The 26,856-nt window shown below is 45.2% G+C and overlaps 1 protein-coding gene and 1 long non-coding RNA gene across 14 annotated transcripts in view; one reads left to right on the top strand and one right to left on the bottom strand.

The window, feature by feature from the left end:
- Positions 1-15,263, bottom strand: part of CTBP1 (C-terminal binding protein 1) — a 54,795-nt gene extending 39,532 nt beyond the window's left edge. For 2 of the 11 annotated variants that reach the window (XM_083615854.1, XM_083615853.1), the window contains exon 1: positions 15,003-15,254. Coding sequence is in view for 2 of the 11 variants with exons in the window: in XM_083615853.1 (XP_083471979.1) it covers positions 15,003-15,042 (40 nt within the window). In the remaining 9 variants the exon portion in view is untranslated. Of the gene's footprint in view, positions 1-14,160; positions 14,365-14,678; positions 14,934-15,002 lie in introns of those variants that run through there. The other 9 variants (XM_083615857.1, XM_083615851.1, XM_083615858.1 and 6 more) reach the window with 8 other exon arrangements.
- The window catches only part of LOC310763592, a 190,215-nt gene that overhangs the window by 53,707 nt on the left and 109,652 nt on the right, over positions 1-26,856 (top strand). The gene's annotated exons all lie outside the window — the stretch shown is intronic.

The following is a 26,856-nucleotide window of genomic DNA, read 5'->3' as shown; positions in this document are numbered from 1 at the left end:
TGGAGGAGGAGTGGATCTCTCCATTCCACTGGCATCAGTCAACTTGGGTTTTCCATGTTCGCTGCAGAAGAGGGAAAGACTTTCCTCATCCGCCAGCCTGCTCGGTAGAGTAATTAATAATAATAAAATTTTATTTATATCCCGCCCTCCCCAACCGAAGCCGGGCTAACAACAGTAAAATAATACAGCATTCTAAAATCAATTCATTATAAAATCAGTTCAAATCAAATTAATGGCAACCATTGGGCTAGAGTTCTGTGAGGATTACCAAAGGAGGGGGTCAGGTTGTGCCTTGGCCAAAGGCCTGGTGGAACAGCTCTGTCTTACAGGCCCTGAGGAAAGATGTCAAGTCCCGCAGAAGGCTTTTGCCTGTTAAAAAGCCGGTATCCTACATTTCCATTCTGGTTGTGGAAATGCGGGCTGCTAACCTCTTAGTAGACATATAAAAAGAGTGCAACTCTGGTTGCAAAAGTTGTTTATTTACCCATTTACACGTGAGCTTTAAAGTTATTTTAGTTACTTTCTTCTTGCCGGTTGCGGTGGCTGAAGAGTAGCTTAGCTTGGCACGTGGAGACCTAACCATCCGCCGATGCATTGCAGAACTGCCTGTTACCTTCATGTAAGAAGCAATCTGACATCTCAAATCAAGCTCCTTATAAAGACCTCTTAATGCTCTGCTACTAATTACAGTACGGTTTCTTTTTGGGAAACTTAGGATCATAGAACTGTAGAGATGGAAGGGGTCCCAAGGCTCATCTAGTCAACACCCCCCCCAACGCAGGAATTGATTTATATAGCTATGAGAAAGCTTGTCAGGGAATTAATATTTTACTGCCCCCCCCAAAAAAAAGCCAGCGGAATTTTAACTCGGCTGGCCATAATCTTTCCCCTGAGGACAGAGAGAAAGAGGCTTAACATCTTCAAAGAAAGGCCAAAATGGTATCTGTTTGCTTTAAGAACTTGCTCTGGGTTACTCAACGCTTTTCGGTCTTTTGGCTAAGACCAAATTTAGATATCTCTTGTTTAGCTCAGATCAGCATCCTCAGAATGCTTTCAGATGATCCACAACAGGGATGTCCAACAGGTGGGTCGCTATCTACTGGTAGATCCCCACCAGGTTTTGGTAGATCGCGGTCGATCTCTGGCTCCCTTTCCTTAGCGTCGCTAAAACTGACTCCTGCCCTGCTCCCTCACCCTGCCCTCCATTGTTGTATGTTCTCTGGAAGGGAAGATGGAGCTTTCTCTGTGCTGCTGTTTTGATCCATAGCGATCTTTTTCGTGAGTGACTTTACCCCCTTGTCCCTTGCCTTAAATCCGCCCCCCCAAAGCTTTTTTTTAACCCCTTAAAAAGGGCCTTTCTCCTCCCTAAATAAAGCTCAGCAACTTAGAGCTGACCCCCCTTTTTAATTCTGAAAGTAGATCGTAGTCTCTTGAGAGTTAGCCACCCCGATCTACAATGTTGTTGTTTAGTCATTTAGTCGTGTCCGACTCTTTGTGACCCCATGGACCAGAGCACGCCAGGCACTCCTGTCTTCCACTGCCTCCTGCATTTTGTTCAAACTCATGCTGGTAGCTTTGAGAACACTGTCCAACCATCTTGTCCTCTGTCGTCCCCTTCTCCTTGTGCCCTCCATCTTTCCCAACATCAGGGTCTTTTCCAGGGAGTCTTCTCTTCTCATGAGGTGGCCAAAGTGTTGGAGTCTCAGCTTCAGGATCTGTCCTTCCAGTGAGCACTCAGGGCTGATTTCCTTCAGAATGGAGTGGTTTGATCTTCTTGCAGTCCATGGGACTCTCAAGAGTCTCCTCCAGCACCATAATTCAAAAGCATCCAATTCTTTGGCAATACTTTATTTAAAAGACGAAGGTGGTAAGATGCTGGTGGTCTGAAGGTTTGTTTTGAGTCTGGCAGTGCTACAGGTGTATATTCCAGCACTACTGGCCACCCCAACAATATAGGTATCGCCTAGAGGCCATTAAAGCACCCATCCACTTAGTTCGTCACGAGACCAACTACAGCAAGCATTTTGGAGAACTAGCAGCAACAAACCTGACTGTGTCTATCTGCTACTGAGTCCACTTTCCGTTCATTTTGTTCTTTCAGTGTATAGTGGTACCTCGGGTTACAAACACCTTGGGTTACAGACTCCGCTAACCCAGAAATTGTACCTTGGGTTAAGAACTTTACCTCAGGATGAGAACAGAAATCGTGCAGCGGCAGCAGGAGGCCACATTAGCTAAAGTGGTACCTCAGGTTAAGAACGGTTTCAGGTTAAGAATGGACCTCCGGAACGAATTAAGTTCGTAACCAGAGGTACCACTGTACAGTGAAGCTGCACCGGAATAGAAAGCAGCGTATTTGTTCAACAGGCTTTCAGACATTCTCCTGTGTGGAAGTGGGGAAAAATCTGGTGGTTTGCAAAGGATGGACACCAGAAAAGTGATTCTCGGTAGAACAAAGTTTAGGAATAATTTAGCTATACAGTGGTACTTCAGGTTACACACTCCGCTAACCCAGAAATAGTACCTCGAGTTAAGAACTTTGCTTCAGGATGAGAACAGAAATCGTGCTCTGGCGGCGCGGTGGCAGCAGGAGGCCCCATTAGCTAAAGTAGTGCTTCAGGTTAAGAACAGTTTCAGGTTAAGAACGGACCTCCGGAACAAATTAAGTACTTAACCCGAGGTACCACTGTAGTTTAAATGTTATTTGTGTTAAGACATTATTAAATTTCCCCAACTATGCACAGAACTAGGCATTTTTACTCCTAAGTCCACCTGTGTTCCATTTATTTTATATATTAAATTTATATACCACCTGTCAGGGAATCAGGAGCAGGAGCACTGGGGAGAGAGGAATTGGAGAGCGAAGGGGAAGAATCCGAGGGCAGCGTAGGGGAGTATGACAGTGGCCCGAGAGATTCCATGAGCTTCTCCAGCGAATCAGAAGATTCCCAGAAGGGGGCGCCGATGGTCAGGGCAAGGGGGGTCCCAGGGGGGACGCACCAGAAACAAGGAGCCAGAGGGGAACCCCAAAGCAGCAGTGGAGGATCGGGACCAGTTTCCCCACCAGAGCGTAGTGGGGGGGAAGAGACACATGTGTCAGGGCCAGCGTCTCCTCCAGAGGGGAGGGAGAGTGAGTCAGGGCTGACCACGCCTCCATCGGAGAGTGGGGGAATGGAGGGGAGGTCAGTTGCAGCTAGCCCACCCGAAGGGGAAGCAGTGACAGCAGCAGTGAAACGGTTAGGAGGAAAGCTGCTGGCTGGGCGCGCGCGCCAAGTTCAAATGTGCAGGCGCGCGGAACAGCAGGAGACCCGGATGGGGAACCAGCTCCTAAAGCCCGCCGGAGGGAGGGAGACGGCTCAGGGGAATCAGCGGCAGAAGAGGCTAGGAAGGGCGGAACCCCGGCGGGCAGGCGGACCCAGAGGAGGAAGGAGCAGCGGAAAAGGTGGAGCAAGGCGAGGGTCTTAAATTGGTGTCTGGGGGGAGGAGATTCAGAAGGGTCATCAGCGGTCTAAAGCTTGAGACGTGGGGCTGCGCGCTGCGGCTCTGGAAGTGAAACTGAACTTCAATAAAGACTTTTGTATTTAACAACAAAGCAGCGTTGGTCCTTTGTGAGCTGGGACCTTGGGCAGCTCTGACACCACCCTTTATAAATAACCAGGGGATCCTGCACCTTACAGAACACAGGACCGCAGCCCCCAATAACGAACACACAGAGGTCTACTACACATTTTGCCAGTATCAAGCTCTGCCCGAGACCTTTTAGAGCTGTTGCCAGGCAGAATAGTCACCCCTAGGCTAGCTGGGCCAAAATCTAACTCAGTGCATGGGCCATCCTCTATCCTGCTACACTTTTCAGGCAGGCCCTGAATCAACATCACTGATAACTACTGCAGCACTGACTACTTCAGCTTCTCTGGAATCATAAAGGCGCCTTTGCCCTCCCAATATTCATAGCTTCCTTTGAATTCACAGCGTTCACACACACAAAAAAGAAGTTCTTATCTATTAAGACTATGAAAAGAATGTTTAATAATGCAGCAACTTCAAGCATGCATCTACAGGCACAACTGGCACTATCAGACTTCGAAACGAGCCATCTGTTCAGGGCTGAGGTGATTCTCCACCCCACAGTATAACTTCAGTGTAACTTGGGTACGACACCTATGTATTTCCAACGTAGCAGGGGGTTGGGCTAGATGACCCCTGGGGGTCCCTTCCAACTCTATGATCAGCCTCAGAGCCATCAAAAACATTGGTTGTAAAAGGAAGAAGCAATTTTGGGCTCTTCCGGCAAAGGGGGGAAAAAAAACCCCGGCCTTCTCATCTCTCACGCATACTTTAAAAAGTTCAAACTGACTGTTACAACCATGTAAATACATCATTCATATCTTTGTCTGGGCTAATTACCAATTGCCCCAGGCTACAAAGATATGGGGAAAGGTGACATCATCGTTGTTGCGTTTCTTTAGCTGGGGAGTAACATGCACCGATAGCCATCTTCAAATATCCAAAAGGGCTGTCACATGGAACAAGCTGGTTTCCTCCTGCTCTGGAGGGAAGGACCCAAACCAAGGGATTCAAGTTACAAGAAAGGAGATTCCTGACTAAACATCAGGAAATACTTTCTGACAGTAAGAGCGGTTCAGGTGTGGAACTGGGCACCCTTGGGAGGCGATGGATTCTCCTTGGAGGTTTTTAAGCAGAGGTTGGGTGGCTTTTGCAGAGTTTCCTGCATCGCAGGGGGTCTTCGTGGTCCTTTCCAACTCTACGATTTTGTTATTCTAAGTGTCAGCTAATTAGCTCCATGTATGTGCTCTCATTCCTCAGCGAAGTAACAGAAAACACAGCTTGAGAAACACTGAGCATCACTGAAACAGGAAAGTTACCTTCCCACCTGGTTGTGTACAGATTAATAATAAAAACTATTACTATTATTACAGTGGATGCTTGGGTTGCAAATGTGATCCATGCGGGATGCACATTCGCAACCTGCAGCGTCCTGCGCACGTTGCGATTCGGTGCTTCTGCGCATAGCGCAATTTAGCGCTTCTGCGCATGCACGACCGCCGAAACCCAGAAGTAACCCGTTCCAGTACCTCTGGGTTTCGGCGGTCCGCAACCCGAAAAAACACAACCTGAAGCGTCTGTAACCCAAGGTATGACTGTATTATTATTATTATTATTATTCCATCCATAAATAATAATGATAATTTATAGGCCACCCATCTGACTGCGTTGCCCCAGTGACTCTGGGCAGCTTCCAACAAATTATAAAACCACAGTAAAACATCACACATTAAAAGCTTCCTGATACAGGGCTGCCTTCAGACGTCTTCTGAAAGTCAGATAGTTATTTATTTTTGACATCTTTGACATCTCACCAGAGGGCGTTCCACAGGGTGGGTGCCACTACCGAGAAGGCCCTCTGCCTGGTGCTCTGTAACTTCACTTCTCACAATGAGGGAACCGGCAGAAGGCCCTCAGAGCTGGACCTCAGTGTCCAGGCTGAACAAGGGGGTGGAATACAGGACCGATGCAACAGGCATAAATTCCTCCTTAATGCTCCAATTTAGCTTAACAACCATGGAGACATTATGCAGGAAATTAGTGCCTCCCTCACGTCAGGTTGTGTATGCGCAGCAGTAAGCAGAGGAGAAATGACCACTGGGAGGAGAGCAGAAGCAAGAAGAGCCATAGTCCAACTGCACCAGCACAGCCTTCATCTGCCCCACTGCAACAAAACAGGTCTCCCTCGTGTTGGCCCTACAGCCACAGCAGGCCCTGTGAGTCTCGATCCCTGAAGGCACACGCCCTCCATTGTCTCTTGAGACAGATGGATACCAACCGTCTGTCGGAAAAAGACTGTTCCTGTCTTAACATCCCACTGCAGTTCATTGTAAGTACAGTGGTACCTCGGGTTAAGTACTTAATTCGTTCCGGAGGTCCTTTCTTAACCTGAAACTGTTCTTAACCTGAAGCACCACTTTAGCTAATGGGGCCTCCTGCTGCCGCCGCGCCGCTGTTGCGCGATTTCTGTTCTTATCCTGAAGCAAAGTTCTTAACCCGAGGTACTATTTCTGGATTAGCGGAGTCTGTAACCTGAAGCATATGTAACCCGAGGTACTACTGTACTAAGTAGAGTGTGAAGTTGACTAGACCAGTGAGGGCTAAACGTGGCCCTCCAGCTGTTTTGGGACTACAACTCCCATAGGACCAGTGGTCAAGGATGATGCGAACTGTAGTCCCAAAACAGCTGGAGGGCCAAGTTTGGCCATTACCGGACTAGACCATATACAAGCTTTTGATCTAGTCAACCTCACTCTCAGGGGATGCTTAGAACAAGGAAAATGTTCCTGGATGGAATAGCCTTGCAGAAATGGAGATGAAGACTTGGCAGGAACGTGCTATACTATCGGAATGAATGAATGAATGAATGAATGAATGAATGAAGGCATGTGTGGATATATAGCCAAGCTCTCATCTTTCCACTTTCACAGGAGAGATGTTTTCCTTTGTTTACAAAGAAAACAGGTTTTTTTTAATAAAAAAAATGTTTCATCTTGGTCAGAACAGACAAAACAGCAGAAAGGTTAAGCTACTGGAAACTAATATGTGATCCTTTGAAAATGCTGAGGTGAATCTAATGCCATTGTGAATGTTTCAGAAACTTTACAGTACACTGGAGAATCAAGATTATCTACTGCGCTCCCAAACAGGCCTCGTACTGAATTAGTTATTTCCTACACAAACAGTACAATGAACCCATTATCGTTAAGCTTTCCCCTCTGGAATTCTCAAAGGTTCTCTTTCCCTAAGCAAGTGGATCTAAAATACATTGGGCTGCATTCAACTAACTTTCTTGGTTTTAAAGCCCTAAAAGCCAAATCGCGCAGATAAAACTACCACCATCAAAAAGCAGCAGCAATCATCAACTCCAGATCTAGTGACCAGCTGGCACCACCTCCATTTATACCAGTTTGAATATTCCTCCAGAATATGCATAAAAACACACATAAAATTTATACCAGCAAATCCAATTATTTATCTCATCTTGTAAACAGGAAAGGCAATGATATGAGAAGAGATGTGCAGCAGCAAACATTAAAGTTATTTGCAAAGTAGATTAAATGAATGAAGGGAATTGGTAATAATGGCACACATGTACAACATTAAGCCGAAGATAACACATTTAATCTCTGTTAATTTAATTATTATATTTTTATTGTCAGAATAATCTGAAGACAGGCTTTTTATCAGTGCCAAACCATGTTGCTTCAGCTAAGGCAGGCATAGGGAACCTAAGGCCCATGGGCCGGATGCAGCCCATGGGGGTCATTTAACCGGCCCATGGTCCCCTGCCGCCTGCTTGGTTGGCTCCCGTGTGCCGCGCTAAACCGGCGTGGAGAAGAGCCAGGACCGCCTTCCGCGACACTGGCCAGCTTCCCATTGGCTGCAGGAAGCTCCTCCAGCCAATGGGAAGCTGCGCACGCCTCCTCTGTGCCAGGAGTGCTGGAAATGTGCCTGCATGCGCGCGCACACACACATGCGCATTCTGGCCCAATGTGGCGTCTGCAGAATCGCAAACCGGCCCATGCCCCAAAAACGTTGCCAACCCCTGGGCTAAGGTTACAGTCCTGGCAAAACGTCTATATGACAAAGCAGGCAACCTGTCTTGTTTGTGAACTCAAAAACTGATATCAGAATTCATGCAGGCCAACATGTTGCATTCTTCAATCCAAGGCAGCTGCTCTGAGCACATAGGACAGATGCAGTACTCTTGCCTTCTCTCTGTGCCAGCTGCTGCATTGGATATGGACCAGCAGCAACACTGCTGCAGACTGCTCTCCATCAGCTGCTCTAAAAATGAGTCACAGCACATTGTACTGCAAGCTGATGCTGCTGTAGGCACCATTTTCCCCCACAGACAGAGGCCAATCTGGATAGAGAAAATACTTACCGTATTTTTTGCTCTATAAGACGCACCAGACCCTAAGACGCACCTAATTTTTGGAGGAGGAAAACAAGAAAAAAAATATTCTGAATCTCAGAAGCCAGAACAGCAAGAGGGATCGCTGCGCAGTGAAAGCAGCAATCCCTCTTGCTGTTCTGGCTTCTGGGATAGCTGCGCAGCCTGCATCCGCTCCGTAAGACGTACACACATTTCCCCTTACTTTTTAGGAGGGAAAAAGTGAGTCTTATAGAGCAAAAAATACGGTACTTATTCTTGTGGCAGTTTTATCCCAGCACTGTGCCCCCGAAATCTGGCATTCCCCATTTATCCCTCCATCTTAAGAGAGAGTAAACTAATGATGTATAACAAAAGACTGCTATGCAGATAGGTTTCTTTCTCTCGGACATAACCCACTCAGCCTTCCTCTCTCTCCTTGGCTAAAATACTGATGAAAAGAATATGGCACAGCACACATGCTACCTGGAAATCTGTTGAGGTTCAATGCCAGTGAACTCTGAATAGAGAGCAAAATATGTTGCATGGGTCATGGAATGAATGAAGCAGCATTTGAGGTTGAATACATCACCAATGGCCACGCCACCCGCAGAAATCAGGTGCTGAAATTACTGCCATGCTGTGAATTCATCTCTGTCCTATCAGATGGCAGTACATATGCACATCCCAGTTGGGAATCCAAGCACTGCGATACAGTGGTACCTCTGGTTACGGACGCTTCTGGTTACAAACGCTTCAGGTTACGAGCTCCGCTAACCCGGAAGTAGCTGCTCCTGGTTGCGAACTTTGCCCCAGGATGCGAACGGAAATTGTGTGCCGGACCCCATTAGCAAAAGCGAACCTCAGTGTAAGAACAGTTTCAGCTTAAGAACGGACCTCCGGAACAAATTAAGTTCGTAACCAGAGGTACAACTGTACTAGCCATAATTGCTGAAGGACGCTGCATTTTTTTACAGGACCCAGAGTGCTACTTCAGACATGTTCAAGGTTAATAATAATAATAATAATAATAATAATAATAATAATTTATTATTTATACCCTGCCCATCTGGCTTGGTTTCCCCAGCCACTCTGGGCGGCTTCCAATCGAATATTAAAAACAATACAGCGTCAGACATTAAAATAGTTGTTTATCGCCTTGACATCTGCTGGGAGGGCATTCCACAGGGCGGGTGCCATTACCGAGAAGGCCCTCTGTCTGGTTCCCTGTTCCATGTAACCTCACTTCTCGCAGCGAGGGAACCGCCAGAAGACCCTCAGAGCTGGACCTCAGTGTCTGGGCAGAACGATGGGGGTGGAGACGCTCCTTCAGGTATACAGGACCGAGGCCGTTTAGGGCTTTAAAGGTCAGCACCAACACTTTGAGTTCTGCTCGGAAATGTACTGGGAGCCAATGCAGATCTTTCAGGACCAGTATTATATGGTCTCGGTGGCAACTCCCAGTCACCAGCCTAGCTGCCGCATTCTGGATTAATTGCAGTTTCCGAGTCACCTTCTAAGGTAGCCCCACGTAGAGCGCATTGCAGTAGTCAAAGCGGACTACTTGGTTTGTGCTGTGCCAAGTGGAATGGATACTTTCCTCCTTTGAATGGCAGGCCTCTCCCAACCCCACGTCATATCGCATGCCATGGACGTAGGGGGAAACCCTGCTGGAGCCAAAAGATCTAGGCAGTCCAGCTTCCTCTTTCCCACGGTGGCCCAACCAGATGCGTTCAGGAACCTGAAAAAGGGCAAAAGCCCTGTCCGACTGTTGTTCTTCAGCAACTGAACTGCACACTGCAGCTGAACTTGCCCAGTTGCCCAGTTAAAAGTTATCTAAGCTAACTGACATCACCACATCCTATAGCAAATATTTCCAGAATTTGGAAACATTGGAAAAAGTTGTTCCTTTTTTATGAAACTGCGGTCAATCGATGTGTTTTGATGACCCCAGGTTCTGGTATTATCCGCCAATTTCTTCCCAACCACGCATAACTGTATAGACCTCTATCACGCCCCCTTCCCTTTTATTTTAAATACCATTTTTTAAATTAATACTTATCCAAAGATATACAAAAGTTCATATCTTTTCGTATCTTTTTTATAATATGCCAGGGTAAAAGACATGCTTTTAAAATCTAGATCCAGGCCTTCGATTCATTTTCCCAAACATTTTAAAAACAAGATTATGACTCCACAATAAAACACATATTCAAAAGTTGGCTTTCATCCTCCACTCCAACGAATATCTTTGTTGTTACATATTTTTACGCGGCTGTTTATTTATATATATTTTAAAATTGTATATATGGACGTTTTATGATGGCCTGTATTTGGAATGCTTAATAAAAGGTTTGGCGAAGTAAGTAAGGCATTCATCCACTTCCTCCATCCCAAAACAGGAGCAGGAATGGGAATAATTCTTAGTACTTTTATTATGTTAACATTTTAAAGACATTTTCCCCATAAGGCTTGTGAGGATTTATCAGATACTCATTTCTCATGTTCAGCTGGAAGCCGTCCCAAATGCAAATGGCCTTGTTCTGCAATATAGAATCAACTGACTACAGTTATTGTTCCAACTTTGGATTTTCATGTTCTCCTCCTGCTCTAGACTCTGCTGCAACTTGCATGTGTAATGCTTTACTACATTTTCATTAAACAAATGTTGGCCGGGCGCAGGTTTTAAGAAGCTCTGGGTTTTGACTGCAGTGTTCCTTCCGCTGCCAACTACTGCAGGATTTTACAATCTTGAAATGCTGCAAGCCCAGAGGCCACGTGCATCACCACATCAGCGTTCTGGACCGTGAAATAAAAGCCCAAACGTTATCACCCTTGACTTACAAGTCCCTGGTGCGCAACTGACCATCAGCACAAAAATGCAGTTTTTAAAAATGGACCATTATTAATTATATCTGTCCTGACTCAAGCTATACCGCACCTGATGCTCATTTTTGGAGCTCTCTAACTGCAGCCACAGCTGGGAGTGCCTGGCAAAAAGGAGAAGAGCAGAAAATGAACCATGAGTTCTGTGGAAATGTAGTCTCCACTCCGGATTTCTAATGCAGATTCATCCAGAAATTCCATAGAAACTGTAAGCTTCCAAAATAATCATTTCTTCTTGGAAGTTGCACAGTTCACCTTGCCCCTTGGGAAATTCGGTTTTTGTTATTGTTGTTGGAAATTTACAATTCAGCTGGGTTGGCCAGCTCTTTTGAAAACCAGTCCAGTCCCACTGAAAATCCAAATTCCAATCAAAAGTCTGTTTTGCATAGATTTTCATGGCAGTCCACTATGGATCTACTGACCTTGACTTGGGACAATATTGTTCTAGATCTTGCTAGAAAAAACATTCACGCCCTGCATAAATGGCTTTCAAAACTCAAATGACCAAGCACCGTATTTTTCGCTCTATAAGACACACCTAGATTTTGGAGGAGGAAAACAAGAAAAAATAATATTCTGAATCTCAGAAGCCAGAACAGCAAGAGGGATCGCTGCGCAGCAATCCCTCTTGCTGTTCTGGCTTCTGGGATAGCTGCACAGCCTGTATTCGCTCCATAAGATGCACACACATTTCCCCTTACTTTTTGGGAGGGGAAAAGTGAGTCTTATAGAGCAAAAAATACAGTAAATCTTTGCACAGTAATTCTTCTGCTGAGTAACCCCACAGAATCCCTGCTTGTAAAGATTCTGAAGTATTTTCCAGGAGCCTTTTCAACACAACCGTGGTTCCATACAACTGAGAGGGTGTTCTGCTCCTCCACTGCCCCCACATGACTGCACATTGCAAAGAATATTGGTAATGACGGGAAAGCTCTCTTTTGAGCAACTTGTCTGCTATTGCCAATTTAGAACCCTTGATAAGCTTCTAAGGAGCAGAGCCTGAAAACCACCCGTGTCCTACTTATTAAGTGGTCAAATAATTCGTTTTCTGCATTAGGACAAGAGCATACATTTAAAGTAGGAATGGTAATCTTGCAAACGCCATTTTAGTTAATATATTTGATGCAAGAGCTACTCCCAATCTGGTTTGCTTTAGAAATTCTACCCGCCTTTCCAGATCCATGGTTATGCTAGAGAGTTTCAAAACCCTGCACAATGTCTAGAATCATTGCATCAAGGTAGTGAAAGTCATTCTTAAGATTGATTCAGTCTCGGGGGTGGGGTGCATTCAACTTCAGCTAATTCAGCAACTAAAAAGGATGTGGGTTATCTTCTGACCAGTGGTAAAGGTGTGAAACCAATTCTAACTATGTTCAACAATTTCTTTCGGCTATAACAGTTAGATATGCCAGTTTAATTCTAGAGGCAGACTGCATCAAGCTTGGTTGTGTAAAAGGGTGGCTGAACATAACTTGCAGATATCAAGATTTTCGTGCTCTGCACATCATCAAAATATTTGACTAGTTAGAAGAACCGGCCTTAGCTATAAAGAAAATGTGGGCCTGTTCTAAAAAATAATAATAGTGGAGTCACCCTTCTTCGAATGCTTTTCATTGCATTTAGATTTCCTTTATTATACCAAACTATATTTCTTTCCCTTTCTGCATTTGTTTCCTTCTCCTTTTTAGTGCTACCTTATACAAGATGCTTTGTCATCCTTTAATATCTCGATCGTTCTTGACAACTTTATCTGCTAATACAATCCTGGATAAAGCAATGAGTTGTTCTAGCATTCATATTTTATGTTTCCAGGCCATTTTACTGTAGTGAATAGGGAATTTCCTTTTGTAATTTAATGCACCAATTAAAATATGAAACTATTAACTTGTTCTTGTAAGTTACAAAATAAATGGGAACGTTGAGTATTTAGGTAACAACTATCCAGTAAATAGTAACATATATGGAATCCTTTCCGAAGGTATTCTTGGGGCGCTCTGCTTAAACATAAATGAAGACAGATTTTCTTCTTGTGAATGTGACAAATTGGTTGCAACACGAAAACCATTAGGAGTTTACCCATGGCATCTGCATATTAATAATTTTAATCCTAGACACCATATTTCATGTAAAAATGAGCAATTATGACATATCTCCTTTAAAAAGATCAGAATCTGAATTTCAATAGTAATTTTTTAAAAAATAATATTCTTGGAGCAAGAATTTATAAGAAGCAGCTTGATACTGTTGTGTTATGCATTTATAACTATGCCATATGTAATTTTTTTTAAAAAAGCAGTTCTTGAAACTTGCTTTTAAAATGAAGCTGTATATAACTGCAAAGGCATCAGATCAGATGCTTCTGTGGAGATACAGATGTTTAATCAATAACAACCCAACCTAATATAACAACTGTCTACATTTTATAAAATAAAACGAGTGCTAGGGCAAAGTCTGAATTTTAAATCACTGCATGAAGATTACTTTCTCTATTAGAACATAAATAAACAAAAGCGCATTATTTGATATAGGAAGCTGCTAATGTGCAAAAAAGGTAGTAGATAAATCTGTCCAGTTTATCTAATAAATAACAAAGCTTGTTAACACACAAAAAGTATAAAATATGTTCATTGCAGTGATTGATCAGAATATTTTATAGAGAGCAGTATTTTTAAAGCAGCTATGCCGACTGTGTTGCTAATATTAGCCTTGTGCACTGTTAGCGGTGTAACAGTGCAGATACACCACTTAATCAGATTAGAATTAGACAAGCTCTCTCGTGTCAGCTGGAGGAGTTCCTCAACTGTTATTTACTGAACAGCCTGAAAGTATGCCATGCTAGGAGATCCTTCCAAACTGCTGCGAATTATTTGTTTAAACCAGCGTGGCTCTTTCTGTTCCTTCGCTTTGCGAATAGGCTGAACTCGATAATATCACGAACACAGGCCCTGCTGAGTATAAGGTGCATGAATCATATCATAAGCAATGGTGCAGCCGAGTCGCTCAGCATCAAAACCGCCATCACCAAATTTCATGCGCTTCATGGCAAAAAACAGAAGGGGACGGTGGCACACAACAACAAATCCCTCCACCCGATTCATCATGCTTCGTTTTTTAAAACTAACTAAACGGGGATTGATTTGCTTGCAGTTTCTCCATCTTGGCAGGAAAGCGAATGTCTTTCTGGCAAAAGTATCTCACAAAACCACATTTTCAAAGCACGGTTCCTGCCTTGTTCCCTAATCAAAAGGGCAGCGCCAGCCCCTCGCTGCCTTTTACAGCATGCCATCTATTACAAAGAGTTACGAGTGGGGGGGGGGGGGAAATGGTACCCCTTTCCATTCTTCCATCCATGTGGTGTCAACATCTCATCCCAGCTGCAGGGTTAGGAGCAGCGGAGCATCCCAGCAGAGAGGGAGGCCAGCCCAGCCAGTGGGGCTTTGGGGGCGCAGGTTGCCATCGCGGCCCTTTCACAACAAACGCATCCTCCGGAACGTCGGCGGACCAGAAGCCCGCCGGCTGCACGCGGGTCCACGCATACACACGCACACGCGGGGCCGCCCGCCCACTCCAGAAGGCCACCGCAGTCCTTGAACCACCCTTTCCCGTCCGTGAGACTGTAATAACAGGGACACGGCGTCCCCCGCTCAACTTCCTTCCTTCCTTCCTCCTCTCCGCCGCGCCTGGCAACCTCTGCGCGCGCGGAGAAGCCGCCTGGCCGGGCAAGGCGGCGGCGCCGGCGGCGGGTGGGCCTTGTTCTCCCTCTCCAGCCGCGGCCCCGACCCCCTCGCCCGCCCTGGGGGAAGCCAGGGCCGCCCGCCCGCCCCTCCTCGCCGCCTTCCCCTCTTACCGCGCAGACCAGACCCGCGCGCGCGCGCGCTGGAGCCTCTCCAAGTCCCCCCTTTTGCGCGCCGGCGCGCGCCCGGCGAAGAGGCGCAGGGGGGCCTGGCTCGCGCCTCCGAAAGGCGCCCCGAGACGCACAATGCCGCGCAGCACAAAGCCCGGCGGGCGGCGGGCGCGCGCGCGCGCGGCGAGGGGGGGAAGGGAAGGGAGCCTCGCCGGCCTCTCCAAAGCGCCCGCGCGCCGGCCGCGCCACGACCCAGGCAGGCAGGCCGGGCAAGGCAAGGCAGGGCAGGGCAAAGGCAAGGCAAGGCCTGGCCGGGCGGGTCCTTACCGAGCGGCAAGCCCTTGTTGAGGAGGTGGGAGCTGCCCATTGAACCGCGCTGTCAGGGGCACGGCTCCTCCGGCGGCGTCTGGGGCGCAGTGCGGCGCATATGGCGGCGCCGTCGCTCTCCCCGCTCGCCAAGCGGCCCAGACGCTTCGCCAAGAACGGAGGCCGGGAGGAGGAGGAGGAGGAGGCGGCGGCGCGGGAGGAGCTCCAGGCAGGCAGGCAGGCGTTGGTCTTCTGGTTCCTGCCTCGCCAAAGTCCCCGGAAAGCAGAAGGGGCGGGAGGGAGCGCGGGAAGGCGGGAGCGCGCGGCGGGGAGGCGCGCTTCGGCCCCAGGCATCCCGTTTGCAAGCGCAAGGGGCGCGCCGAGGGGGCTGTCTCTCACATTCAGCATCTTAAAAAGCAGAGACATCACCTTGCCAACAAAGGTCCGTATAGTTAAAGCTATGGTTTTCCCAGTAGCGATGTATGGAAGTGAGAGCTGGACCATAAAGAAGGCTGATCGCCGGAGAATCGATGCTTTTGAATTCTGGTGCTGGAGGAGACTCTTGAGAGTCCCATGGACTGCAAGAAGATCAAACCTATCCATTCTGAAGGAAATCAGTCCTGAGTGCACACTGGAAGGACAGATCGTGAAGCTGAGGCTCCAATACTTTGGACACCTCACGAGAAGAGAAGACTCCCTGGAAAAGACACTGATGTTGGGAAAGATGGAGGGCACAAGGAGACGGGGACGACGGAGGACGAGATGGTTGGACAGTGTTCTTGAAGCTACGAACATGAGTTTGACCAAACTGCAGGAGGCAGTGGAAGACAGGAGTGCCTGGTGTGCTCTGGTCCAGGGGGTCACGAAGAGTCGGACACAGCTAAACAACAACAACACCAGGGCAGTTAGTTGCCTTCCCTCAAGGGCCGACATTGATGCCGAAATCCAGCATCACCTGAGCTCCACGATTGCAGCTTTCTCCTGACTGAAGCGCAGGGAAACCGAAATGCTTTTTTACAAAGCTATTGTACTACCGGCCTTGCTGTGTGCTTGTGAAACGTGGACCGCTTATGAACGCCATCTCCAACTCCTCAAAGATTCCATCAACAGTGTCTCCGAAAAATTTTACATATCACTTGGGAAGACAGGCAAACTAACTAAGAAGCAAAGATCACCAGTGTTGAAGCAATGATTCTTCAACATCAACTTCGTTGGACTGGTCATGTTGTGTGGATGCCTGATAATCGTCTTCCAAAGCAACTACTCTATTTCTATTTAAAAATGGAAAGTGTAATGCCGGTGGTCAACAAAAGAGGTTTAAAGAATCTCTCCAGGGAATTTTTTTTAAAAATGTAGTACAGTGGTACCTCGGGTTAAGTACTTAATCCGTTCCGGAGGTCCGTTCTTAACCTGAAACTGTTCTTAACCTGAAGCACTACTTTAGCTAATGGGGCCTCCTGCTGCTGCAGCGCCACTGCCGCACGATTTCTGTTCTCATCCTGAAGCAAAGTTCTTAACCCGAGGTACTATTTCATATGTAACCTGAGGTACCACTGTATAATCACCAGCAACTGGGAAACGGTGGCCTGCAAGCGCTTCAGTTGGAGAACAGTCTTTACCAAAGGTGTCATGGACTTCGAAGACACTTGAACTCAGGACGTAAGGGAGAAACGTGCTAAGAGGAAGGCACGCTTGGCAAATCCACACCATGATCAACTCCCATCCGTAAACCTCTGTCCCTACTATGGAAGGGCGTGTGGATCCAGAATTGTTCTCCAGAGTCACTTAGGGACTCACTGTTAAGACGGTGTTCATGGATACAATCTTACTCGGCTACAAGTGATCACCAAAGAAGAAGAAGGCTGTCACGTGCAGGGTGGACGAGTCTTTCCTACCCCTGATAATTTTCACAATTCATTGGAATTGGCAGGCAAGTCCTGCATATTAGGGAACAGGGAATATTGCCGCTGTACGACCTCCTTTACTTTCAGCAGGACTTGAGTCAACAGCCAAGTTAGTGCCCTTGAATAATCACACGTATACACACACAGTCTCCCACTGTAAATTGTAGTTGGCAGAATTGGCAAGTGGGGGCATCTGACACTGCAACTGCTGAGTGGGCAAATCAGGTTGTTGCATTTCCCCTTAAAAACAGGGCATACCTGGGCCTTTCTCTGCCTACTCCCCTGTGTTTTTTTCTCCTAGCCCTTGAAATCAGTGCAATTGATTTCAAGGGCTAGGAGAAAGAAGAAGAAAAAAACACCCTCGCCGGTCCTGGAAGGAGCGTTTAGAAAAGTCCCATTTGCTCAGAGACTTTGCACCTGTCCATTGGGAGAGATAGGAAGCCCAGAACACTTGTTCTTTAGATGTCCCTTTTATGAAGAGGCACGTAGTAAGACCATTGATCCCCTACTGGTGAGGCTCGCCGACCTCCCGCAAAAGCAAAAATTTGACCTCTTCCGGTCAGGCAAAGATCAGAAGATGACCTGGATGGTTGCCAGATTCTATGTACAGATCTGTAGGCGCAGACCATCTCCCAACTCAAAATAGTCCGTCATGAAAATCCCCAAACTCGGTTCCATGGGTGACTCTGGGTCAACTCCCTGGGATAGTTTATTGTTGTACATTGTTTTTAAATTTGTTGTTGTACATTGTTTTAATTGTCTATTTTTCTCCTGTGACTGTACCCCCAAGTGTGTTTTATAAGCTGGTCTCCGACCGTAATAAATTATCTCAGTGCAATTGTATGAATGCACCAAATACAAAAATTTCTGGTAACAGAAATTTCTAAAAGAAAAGCAAACTCCTTTCCACATTCCTAAGGAACCACTTATAGGTCATTTAAGGGAAAGAGATAAATTTGAGAAATATAAAAAGTGCTTTGGCGAGGGAGGGGGTAAAAGGTCTACACATAAAAATGTATCAGTCTTACCAGCTCCAAATTAAAAAGGTGGAAGGAGAGCCCTTTGCTCAAACCACGCTACTAGATTTTAATTATATTTTCTGCTAAAAGTGCAGTCATTTCATTTATTATTATTATTATTAAGGCAACTACAATTTTCTAAGAGATTGCTTTTGTACTAGGACAACTAGTAAGAGCACTACAAGACAACTCTAATCAGGAGACCTTTTGTGTTCCCTAGAGCATCAGCTATGTATGTAAAAAGTACGTAAATATATATATATTGAAAAAGCAAAACTGCCTCCAATTAGATTGTATGGGCTTTATGAGAAAAGCTGAGGAGGTGGATGTCAAACAAAATATTCAGTTCAGCTCCGCTGCCTGGCGGGGTCAGCTGACGCATAATGCAGTACACACTATACTATAGAAGAATACAATTAACTCTCAGAATGGCTGTGCACTTCAAGGCCTAATAATTTACCTGACTGGAGATGTAGCCATTGATTTCTAATCTGATGCCTTCCAACAGTTTTCAGGAAGCTTCTCACATTTGTTGCACGAGTATCGGAGCAGGATCAGTCAATTCAACAGCTTTAAAATAACCTTTGTATTGCTTTCAGTTTCAATAAGGAGACAGCAATAAAGGAAATCAAAACGTGTGTTTTTTTTTGCTATTCATCAATAAAACCTGACTCTGTACACACCCACACACTCACACCCACCCGAGTGCCTCTCATTTGCTGTTTGTATTATGCAAAACAAAGGCTTGATAAAGCAGTTTTTGTTAGATACCCAGAAAGAGGCAGTTTTTTTGTTTTTTTAATTATGCCACTAAATTTGTGTTAGGGCAAAAAGAGTTCCAGCAATATCAATCACCAGATTTCACGACACTCCAGAACACGTAGTATTACAAATTTTGGGAATAATAATGAATAGGGGATCATCTAATTATTTTTTATATTTTTATTTTTTTAATTGACTAAGGGATTCAGGTCTCCTTTGATCTACCACTAGTCAGGCCACTGCAAATAGGAATAGATTATACTTCCTATTATACAGACAACCTTTAGTTTAAAAGGTTTATCACTACAGTGGTACCTCGGGTTAAGAACTTAATTCGTTCTGGAGGTCTGTTCTTAACCTGAAACTGTTCTTAACCTGAAGCACCACTTTAGCTAATGGGGCCTCCTGCTGCCGCTGTGCCGCTGCTGCACGATTTCTGTTATCATCCTGATGCAAAGTTCTTAACCCGAGGTAATATTTCTGGGTTAGCGGAGTCTGTAACCTGAAGCGTATGTAACCCGAGGTACCACTGTACTATAGGAAAGAAACAATTCTGCATTAAATTGTTGTTGTTGAGTCGTTTAGTCATGTCCAACTCTTCGTGACCCCATGGACCAGAGCACGTCAGGCACTCCTGTCTTCCACTGCCTCTGCATTAAGTTACACTGTTGCAAATTAATGATCCACATTGCGTTAAACATTATTAAGGTGCAATCCTATACAGCGTAACTTGTAGACCAAGTTTAGACATGTCTACTCAGGAGTAAGTTCCATTGAGTTCAGGGCATTTGTTCCCAGAAAAATGTGTATGACTACACTGATGTAAATTAGAGTTACAAGGGCTTAAACTGTGACAGGTTCGCTCGCTGAATGGCTATTTTCGTTCTGCCATTCATGTTTTGATAGCCAGAAATCTAGCTATAACCTAGATGCAGTGCCATAAAGTCAATGCTTCATATATCCCCAAACCTTTTCTTTGCCTGTCACCAGATGTATTTCTCATGATCGTTCATTGGAGCCATTTTGGAGCCTTCTAATGTGTCATTTATCTCAGTTTTCAGTCATCATAAAGTTACAGACATTTTGAATATGCAGTAGGCATTGCCCTTAAAGGTCTGGAAAAAAGGGAATGAAATTCTCTGATTTGAAAGGGGAAATGGTATTATTTAATATGTGCACGCACACACACACGCACACAGCCACAATAAATGACGAATAGGGAAGATTTCCCCCGATAGATTCTAATAGCCCTTAGCAGATCTCTCTTTGCATCCTTACATTGCCCATCGAACCAGCCTCTTTGATTTCTCTTGTATGCTATTTGTGGTATTGTGCTTGACTAGATAAACCACAGAGCCTAGAGCTTACCGATCAGAAGATCGGTGGTTCGAATCCCCGCAGCGGGGTGAGCTCCCGTTGCTCGGTCCCTGCTCCTGCCCACCTAGCAGTTCGAAAGCACGTCAAAGTGCAAGTAGATAAATAGGTACCGCTCTGGCGGGAAGGTAAACGGCGTTTCGGTGCGCTGCTCTGGTTCGCCAGAAGCGGCTTAGTCATGTTGGCCACATGACCCAGAAGCTGTCTGTGGACAAATGCCAGCTCCCATGGCCTATAGCGCAAGATGAGCGCCACAACCCCAGAGTCGTCCACGACTGGACCTAACGGTCAGGGGTCCCTTTACCTTTACCTAGATAAGGTCTGAGGAGCATGCTGATTTGTAGAATATCCGAAACTGGGTTTGTTGAGATGTTTATGAGGCGATGTCGTAGGTTCTTCATTAAGTCACACTCCAGGATCTTATGTATTTTGTCATTCACCATCAGAGACCATTTCACTCTTGAGGTGCCCGAAGATTCACCGACTCATTATGCTATTCAATTTAACAGAATACTGTTTACATTCCAGTCAGCTGCAAAATTCCTAATTGGCCACAATTTGTTGAAATGGTCTCTTTTGCAAACCTTTCTACTGAATTGAGTTTTGTGTGGGTTTTTTAAAAATCAGTTCATGCGCAAAGGAATCTGAAGGAAGAAAACCCAAAAATCATTAATCTGAATAATTTGTTGAGTATATTAAAAGTGCTGTCGCCACAAACTAGATTGGAAGGGATCCAAGTATCACTGCTCTCCAAGACCAACTTAAGTTGAGAGAATGGCAGGTTTGATTATAGTTACAGATAGGTAGCCGTGTTGGTCTGCCATAGTCAAAACAAAAAAATTTTTTTCCTTCCAGTAGCACCTTAAAAACCAACTAAGTTAGTTCTTGGTATGAGCTTTCGTGTGCATGCACACTTCTTCAGATACACTGAAACAGAAGTTGCCAGATCCTTCTATATAGTGAGAAGGTGGGGAGGGGTATTACTCAGAAGGGTGGTGGGAATGGGTGATTGGCAGATAGCTGTGATGAGCCTGTTGACGACTCTTAACGACTGGTCTGAACAAAGACATTGGATTCTTATCTCATTATACATGACAAAGCCATTTTTCACCTTCTCACCCCTTGCTTTTTCCTGTAAGACCTATTGCAGTCGTTAAGAGTCGTCAACAGGCTCATCTCAGCTATCTGCCAATCACCCATTCCCACCACCCTTCTGAGTAATACCCCTCCCCACCTTCTCACTATATAGAAGGATCTGGCAACTTCTGTTTCAGTGTATCTGAAGAAGTGTGCATGCACACGAAAGCTCATACCAAGAACTAACTTAGTTGGTCTTTAAGGTGCTACTGGAAGGAAAAAAATTTTTTTGAGGTTTGATTATAGTTATCACAAATCAATGGATTCAAGCAATGTTCTCTTCACTGACTCTGAGGAGGGGGGAGCCACCCCGCCCCCAGAGTGGAATTAACTACCTTCAAGATCCAGCTCCTTAAACACCCTGGCAGTTGCGGTTATCATCACCATCATCATTCCTACCATTGCTGTTATTAAAATTTATACCCTGTCCTTCCTCATTTTTAATTTGTTTACCGTCTTTCTGTCTTACAACACTCAAGCTGAACAAACAAACAAATGTACATCTTATAACAATCTAATGCAATAGTACATGTGATAATAAAACATAACTTTAAAACAAACAACCTACATCACAAAAGTAACATTCAACAATCATTAGGATAGTATAAAATAATAATAATATCAACATATAAAAGTTGAACAGAAATCCACTCAACAGTTACAATAAATAATTTCTAAAACTATAACCAATAAAACAACGGCAAACCACAGTACATAAAATAATACAATACAAATTGAGAAGCAGAGACTAGAGTGGGTACAGAAATTCATATGAATGATTAAATATAATAATCTTGGAACTCTTCTTTCTGGTCGCGGATTCTTCCAGCCAGGTCAGCTAGCTCCGAAAAGTCCATCATCTTCATCTGCCATTCTTCCGCTGTTGGTAGTTCTTGTGTTTTCCAATTTTTAGCAAGTAATATTCTGGCAGCCGTTGTGGCATACAAAAATAATTTAACATCTTTCTTGGGCAATTCCAAACCTGTTATTCCAAGAAGAAAGGCCTCTGGTTTCTTAATAAATGTATATTTCAACATTTTTTTCAGTTCATTATAAATCTTCTCCCATAAATCTTTCACCTTGGGACAAGTCCACCACATATGGAAAAAAGTACCTTCTTTTTCTTTACATTTCCAACAGAGGTTATCACTCTTGTGATAAATCTTTGCTAGTTTTACTGCGCGAATGCTATTTCTGGTGTGGAGGAGGCGTGTGCAGCTTCCCAGTGGGAAGCCGGCCAGCGTCGCAGAAGGCAGTCCCCCTCTGCTCCACGCCAGTTTAGCGTGGCGCATGGGAGCTGACCGAGCGGGTAGCAGGGGTCCATGGGCTGGTTAAAGGACCCCCATGGGCCAACCCCTGCCCTAAGTCCATGATCGGTCAGAGATGAATGGATGGAGGCAGGATGCAGTGAAAGCAAGGCAGATCTTTATTTTTCTGTTGCAACAGAGTGTCCCCGCCCCCCTTGCAAGGAGCTAGGAGAGATCCAGAACCAAGAAGAAACATCTATTTTAACACAATTAACACAAAGGAGGTTCATAGATATGGGACAGGAATCCCTTCAGGAACTTCCCCTTTGCTATCTGCCTAACTAACTAGGATAGCGCTGTGATGTAAATCACAGAGCCTAGGGCTTGCCGATTGGAAGGTCGGCAGTTCAAATCCCCGCAATGGGGTGAGCTTCCGTTGCTCGGTCCCAGCTCCTGCCAAACTAGCAGTTCCAAAGCACGTCAAAGTGCAAGTAGATAAATAGGGACCGCTCCGGCGGGAAGGTAAACGGTGTTTCCGTGCGCTGCTCTGGTTCACCAGAAGTGGCTTAGTCATGCTGGCCACATGACTCAGAAGTTATCTGCGGACAAATGCCAGCTCCCTTGGCCTATAGAGCAAGATGAGCGCTGCAACCTCAGAGTCGTCCGCGACTGGACCTAACAGTCAGGGGTCCCTTTTCTTTTATATTATTACTTTGCTTTGTTTAATGAGCTACTCCTCTGATCAGGGCACACCTTCCAACTTCCTTGTACAAAAACGGAGTCCTCGCCTCTTCTACAGTTTCCATTCCTTTATCAGGCTAGAAATGTCCTCTTTAAAAACAAAAGGGGGGGTTAAAAATGGATAGCCTCCCATGGGCGTAGCCAAGGGGAGGAGCTGCCTCCCTAAATCAATAAAAATCAATAGAAATCTGAAGTCCCCCCCCCCCCAAAAAAAATCCTGGCTACGCCCTTTTAGCCACCAATGATTTTGAGGGCTGGAGAACCATGCAAAAATCCGAAAATAACAACAAAAGGCTCTAAAAATGGCACATGAGAATAAACGGTTGTATTGCTTGACATCAGTACCTGATAAATCCAACACCTCGATTTTGAGCTTTCCGTCCAATCTGTCTAATTCCGTCGGTGAAATCTTGAAGCAAGGAAGATAATCTGACGTGGTGAGGTGATTCTGTATGTGCCAGAACACTGCAGTAGCATTGAAAATACTTTTGTATTATTGGTAATGGATTCTTTCCGAAGCCCCTTTGGAATTTCTTGATTTCTGAATGGCTCAGTGCTCTGACAAGGTTTATATACAGTGTTGAAAGGGGCTGTCATACTGCTATATGTATGAATTAAGCAGAAGACTCAGTCACAAGAAAGTGCTTTGCAAAAAATTATCTGCATAAATTCACTGAAGAGTTGTGTATTTAGCAGATTTGTAGCAAAAGGATTCTTAAAGAGAACATGTGATAGATTATGCATCATGTTAGCTAGTGTAGTGTAGTATCGTATAATCCAGAAACTAGCAAAGAGCAAAGAAGAACCAGTGGATTATCCTTATGTATCCTATGCATAAATATGCATGTATATAAAATTTAAAAAAAATTAAAGGGTGCTATACAACTCTACAGCTTTTCAGGCAAGACTGTCTCTCAAAGTAGTTTACATTGAAGAATGTACATTGAGGAGCTGTTCAGATGTTCTAAACTGAGCACTCCAGAGGATGTCTAGCTTCTCTTCATTGTTGTTGTTTAGTCGTTTAGTCGTGTCCAACTCTTCGTGGCCCCTGGACCAGAGCACGCCAGGCACTCCTGTCTTCCACTGCCTCCCGCAGCTTGGTCAAACTCATATTGGTAACTTTGAGAACACTGTCCAACCATCTCGTCCTCTGTCGTCCCCTTCTCCTTGTGCCCTCCATCTTTCCCAACATCAGGGTCTTTTCCAGGGAGTCTTCTCTTCTCATGAGGTGGCCAAAGTATTGGAGCCTCAGCTTCAGGATCTGTCCTTCCAGTGAGCACTCAGGGCTGATTTCCTTAAGAATGGATAGATCTGATCTTCTTGCAGTCCATGAGATCAGCCTTCTTTATGGTCCAGCTCTCACTTCCATACATCACTACTGGGAAAACCATAGCTTTTACTATATGGACCTTTGTTGGCAAGGTGATGCCTCTGCTTTTTCACACCCACTGCCTTCAACCTTTTCTCAGACTAGACCCATTGAAATTGATGGCTCAAAGTCATGCCTATGAATGTGAATGGGTTTACTCTGAGTAGGACTTGCAGCATTGGTGACCAAACTTAGCCATTCAGTTGTTTTGGGATTACAATTCCCATCATCCCTGACCACTGGGTCCTGCTAGCTAGGGATGATGGGAGTTGTAGTCCAAAAACAGCTGGAAGGCCAAGTTTGGCCACCACTGACTTACACGGAACACAACCCAATAGCAATGTGAAGTCATTCCAGTTTTATTCTTGGACAACAATGAGACATTGTTGACTTATTACTATTCATCTTTTAATTGGAATGGTGAAATTAACATACAGTTAGAGATGTTTCACAGACCAACTATGTTCACTTTATGTGTTACCAGAATTTCCTGTACTTTTTCAGCAATTCAGTAATTTAAGCCATTACCCCTGAACAATGAGATTAAAAACAAATAGCTTAATTAATGCTTAATTAGAAAACACTCTAGCACTAATGAGGAAATTGTTTAATCAACATAAAATAGTAACGGCAATATGGGTTTTATGTAAGGATGCAATAAAACGTCTGTAAACATTACTTTGCTCATGTGCACAGCAAAGTAATTTTTACAGATTTTTTTTTGTATCCCCCTGTATATTGCTATCACTGTTGAATTTCATGTATAGGTCATCTTTTTAACTGAGTTTAAGGGAAGAACATAATCATTTTGGGGTCCCCATTAAGTAGGCTTCAGCCTTAAACACCTAACCATAATTTCTGCCGGGACTTAAGTGCTGTAACTACTTTAATATCATAACAGGGACTAACACTTGCATTATAAATTAAGGAACACTTTTTTTAAACATTAGACAAAAGAGCCTTGAGTCTCAATACTGAGCGCGTTACACAACATAACAACAGGGAAAATTAAACAGTTAATATGAGGTGGTGTTTGAGTCTCTATGTTTGCCTGGCAGCCCCCAGGAGAAGGGCTTGAATCTCAGGCAAGCAAGAGCACCTTAAAAAAAGAGGACTCTGTTTGCAGTTTGCAAGTTTTGGCCCAGCGGGAACCAGATGCTGCTTGTGTCAAAGACAGGTCAGAATTAAAGCTGCAGTCTTCTTACACCCCTAATGTGCGTCTTTAGGGAAAGACACTTTCCCTGCCTTTTTAATGTTACTTGTAGTCCCATAAAAGCACAAATGGCTGTCCCAATGTCTATAGGAACCACCATTGCTGCTATGCCCTGCATGGTTCAATGAACATTTTCTGGAAATGTGAAGTGTGCATCTAAAATGGCAAAGCAGTAAAGCCACACCGCATCTGATCCATTGCCAATGGTTATTTCCCAATCACGACTTTTCGCCCATCTCTCCCATTTGCCTCCCCCTTACATTGCAGCCTAAATGCGCAGTCAATGATATCACCAGTAACGGGGAAGAGACAGTGGAGGGTGGAGAAAAAACTGTTGTTGGAACCAGATTCCTCATCCCACACACCGTCTGTTCTCGTGTGCCCCATACAATACTCCAGTCCTCGGTATGGAGGGCAGATGGCAGCCACAATCAACCGTCCAACAGGCTGCCTCATTGACATAGCTGTCAACTTACAGATTTGAAAATAAGGGACCAGCAGCCTCGAAAATAAGGGATCAGCAGCCAAAATAAGGGATTTTCAGAGCACAGGTATGTTCAACTTCTGAGCCCCTCCGAGCCAAAGGCAGAAAGCCCAGCCAGCAGCCAAACGAAGCCTCAAGCGGTGGTTCCCACAGCGCAGCAACCCGGCAAAGGGGATGCAGCAAGGAAAACCACCGTCACCTCTCCGCTGGGAAGCGCTGAGCAAAGGCGAGTCTCCAAGCAATGCGGCCGATTTGATCGGCACAAGGCATGCAAGCTCCACCCCCCCAGTCGTTCTTAGACTCCTTATTGGGTGAGCAACGCAGCCAAGCAACACAGTTGGAGCCTCCCTCCTCCCTGGCCGGCAGGGAGGGAGGGAGAGGAGCTGCTTCCTTTGAAACCTGGGAAATTTAAGGGACATCATCAATAAGGGACAGCAGCGGGACACAGAGCAAGGATAAGGGAGTTTCCCGCCAAATAAGGGACGGTTGACAGCTATGCTCATTGAATCATAGAATGGTAGAGTTGGAAAGGACCCTGTGGGTCATTTAGTCCAACCCCATGCAATGCAGGCATCTCAACAAAAACACCATGGAAGGTGTCCATCCAACCTCTGCTTAAAAACCT

Source organism: Podarcis filfolensis (genome assembly GCF_964270895.1).
Source record: "Podarcis filfolensis genome assembly, chromosome: 5".
Classification (NCBI taxonomy): domain Eukaryota; kingdom Metazoa; phylum Chordata; class Lepidosauria; order Squamata; family Lacertidae; genus Podarcis; species Podarcis filfolensis.
The sequence above is the reverse complement of the archived record's forward strand: the minus strand, read 5'-3'. Positions and strand labels throughout refer to the sequence as shown.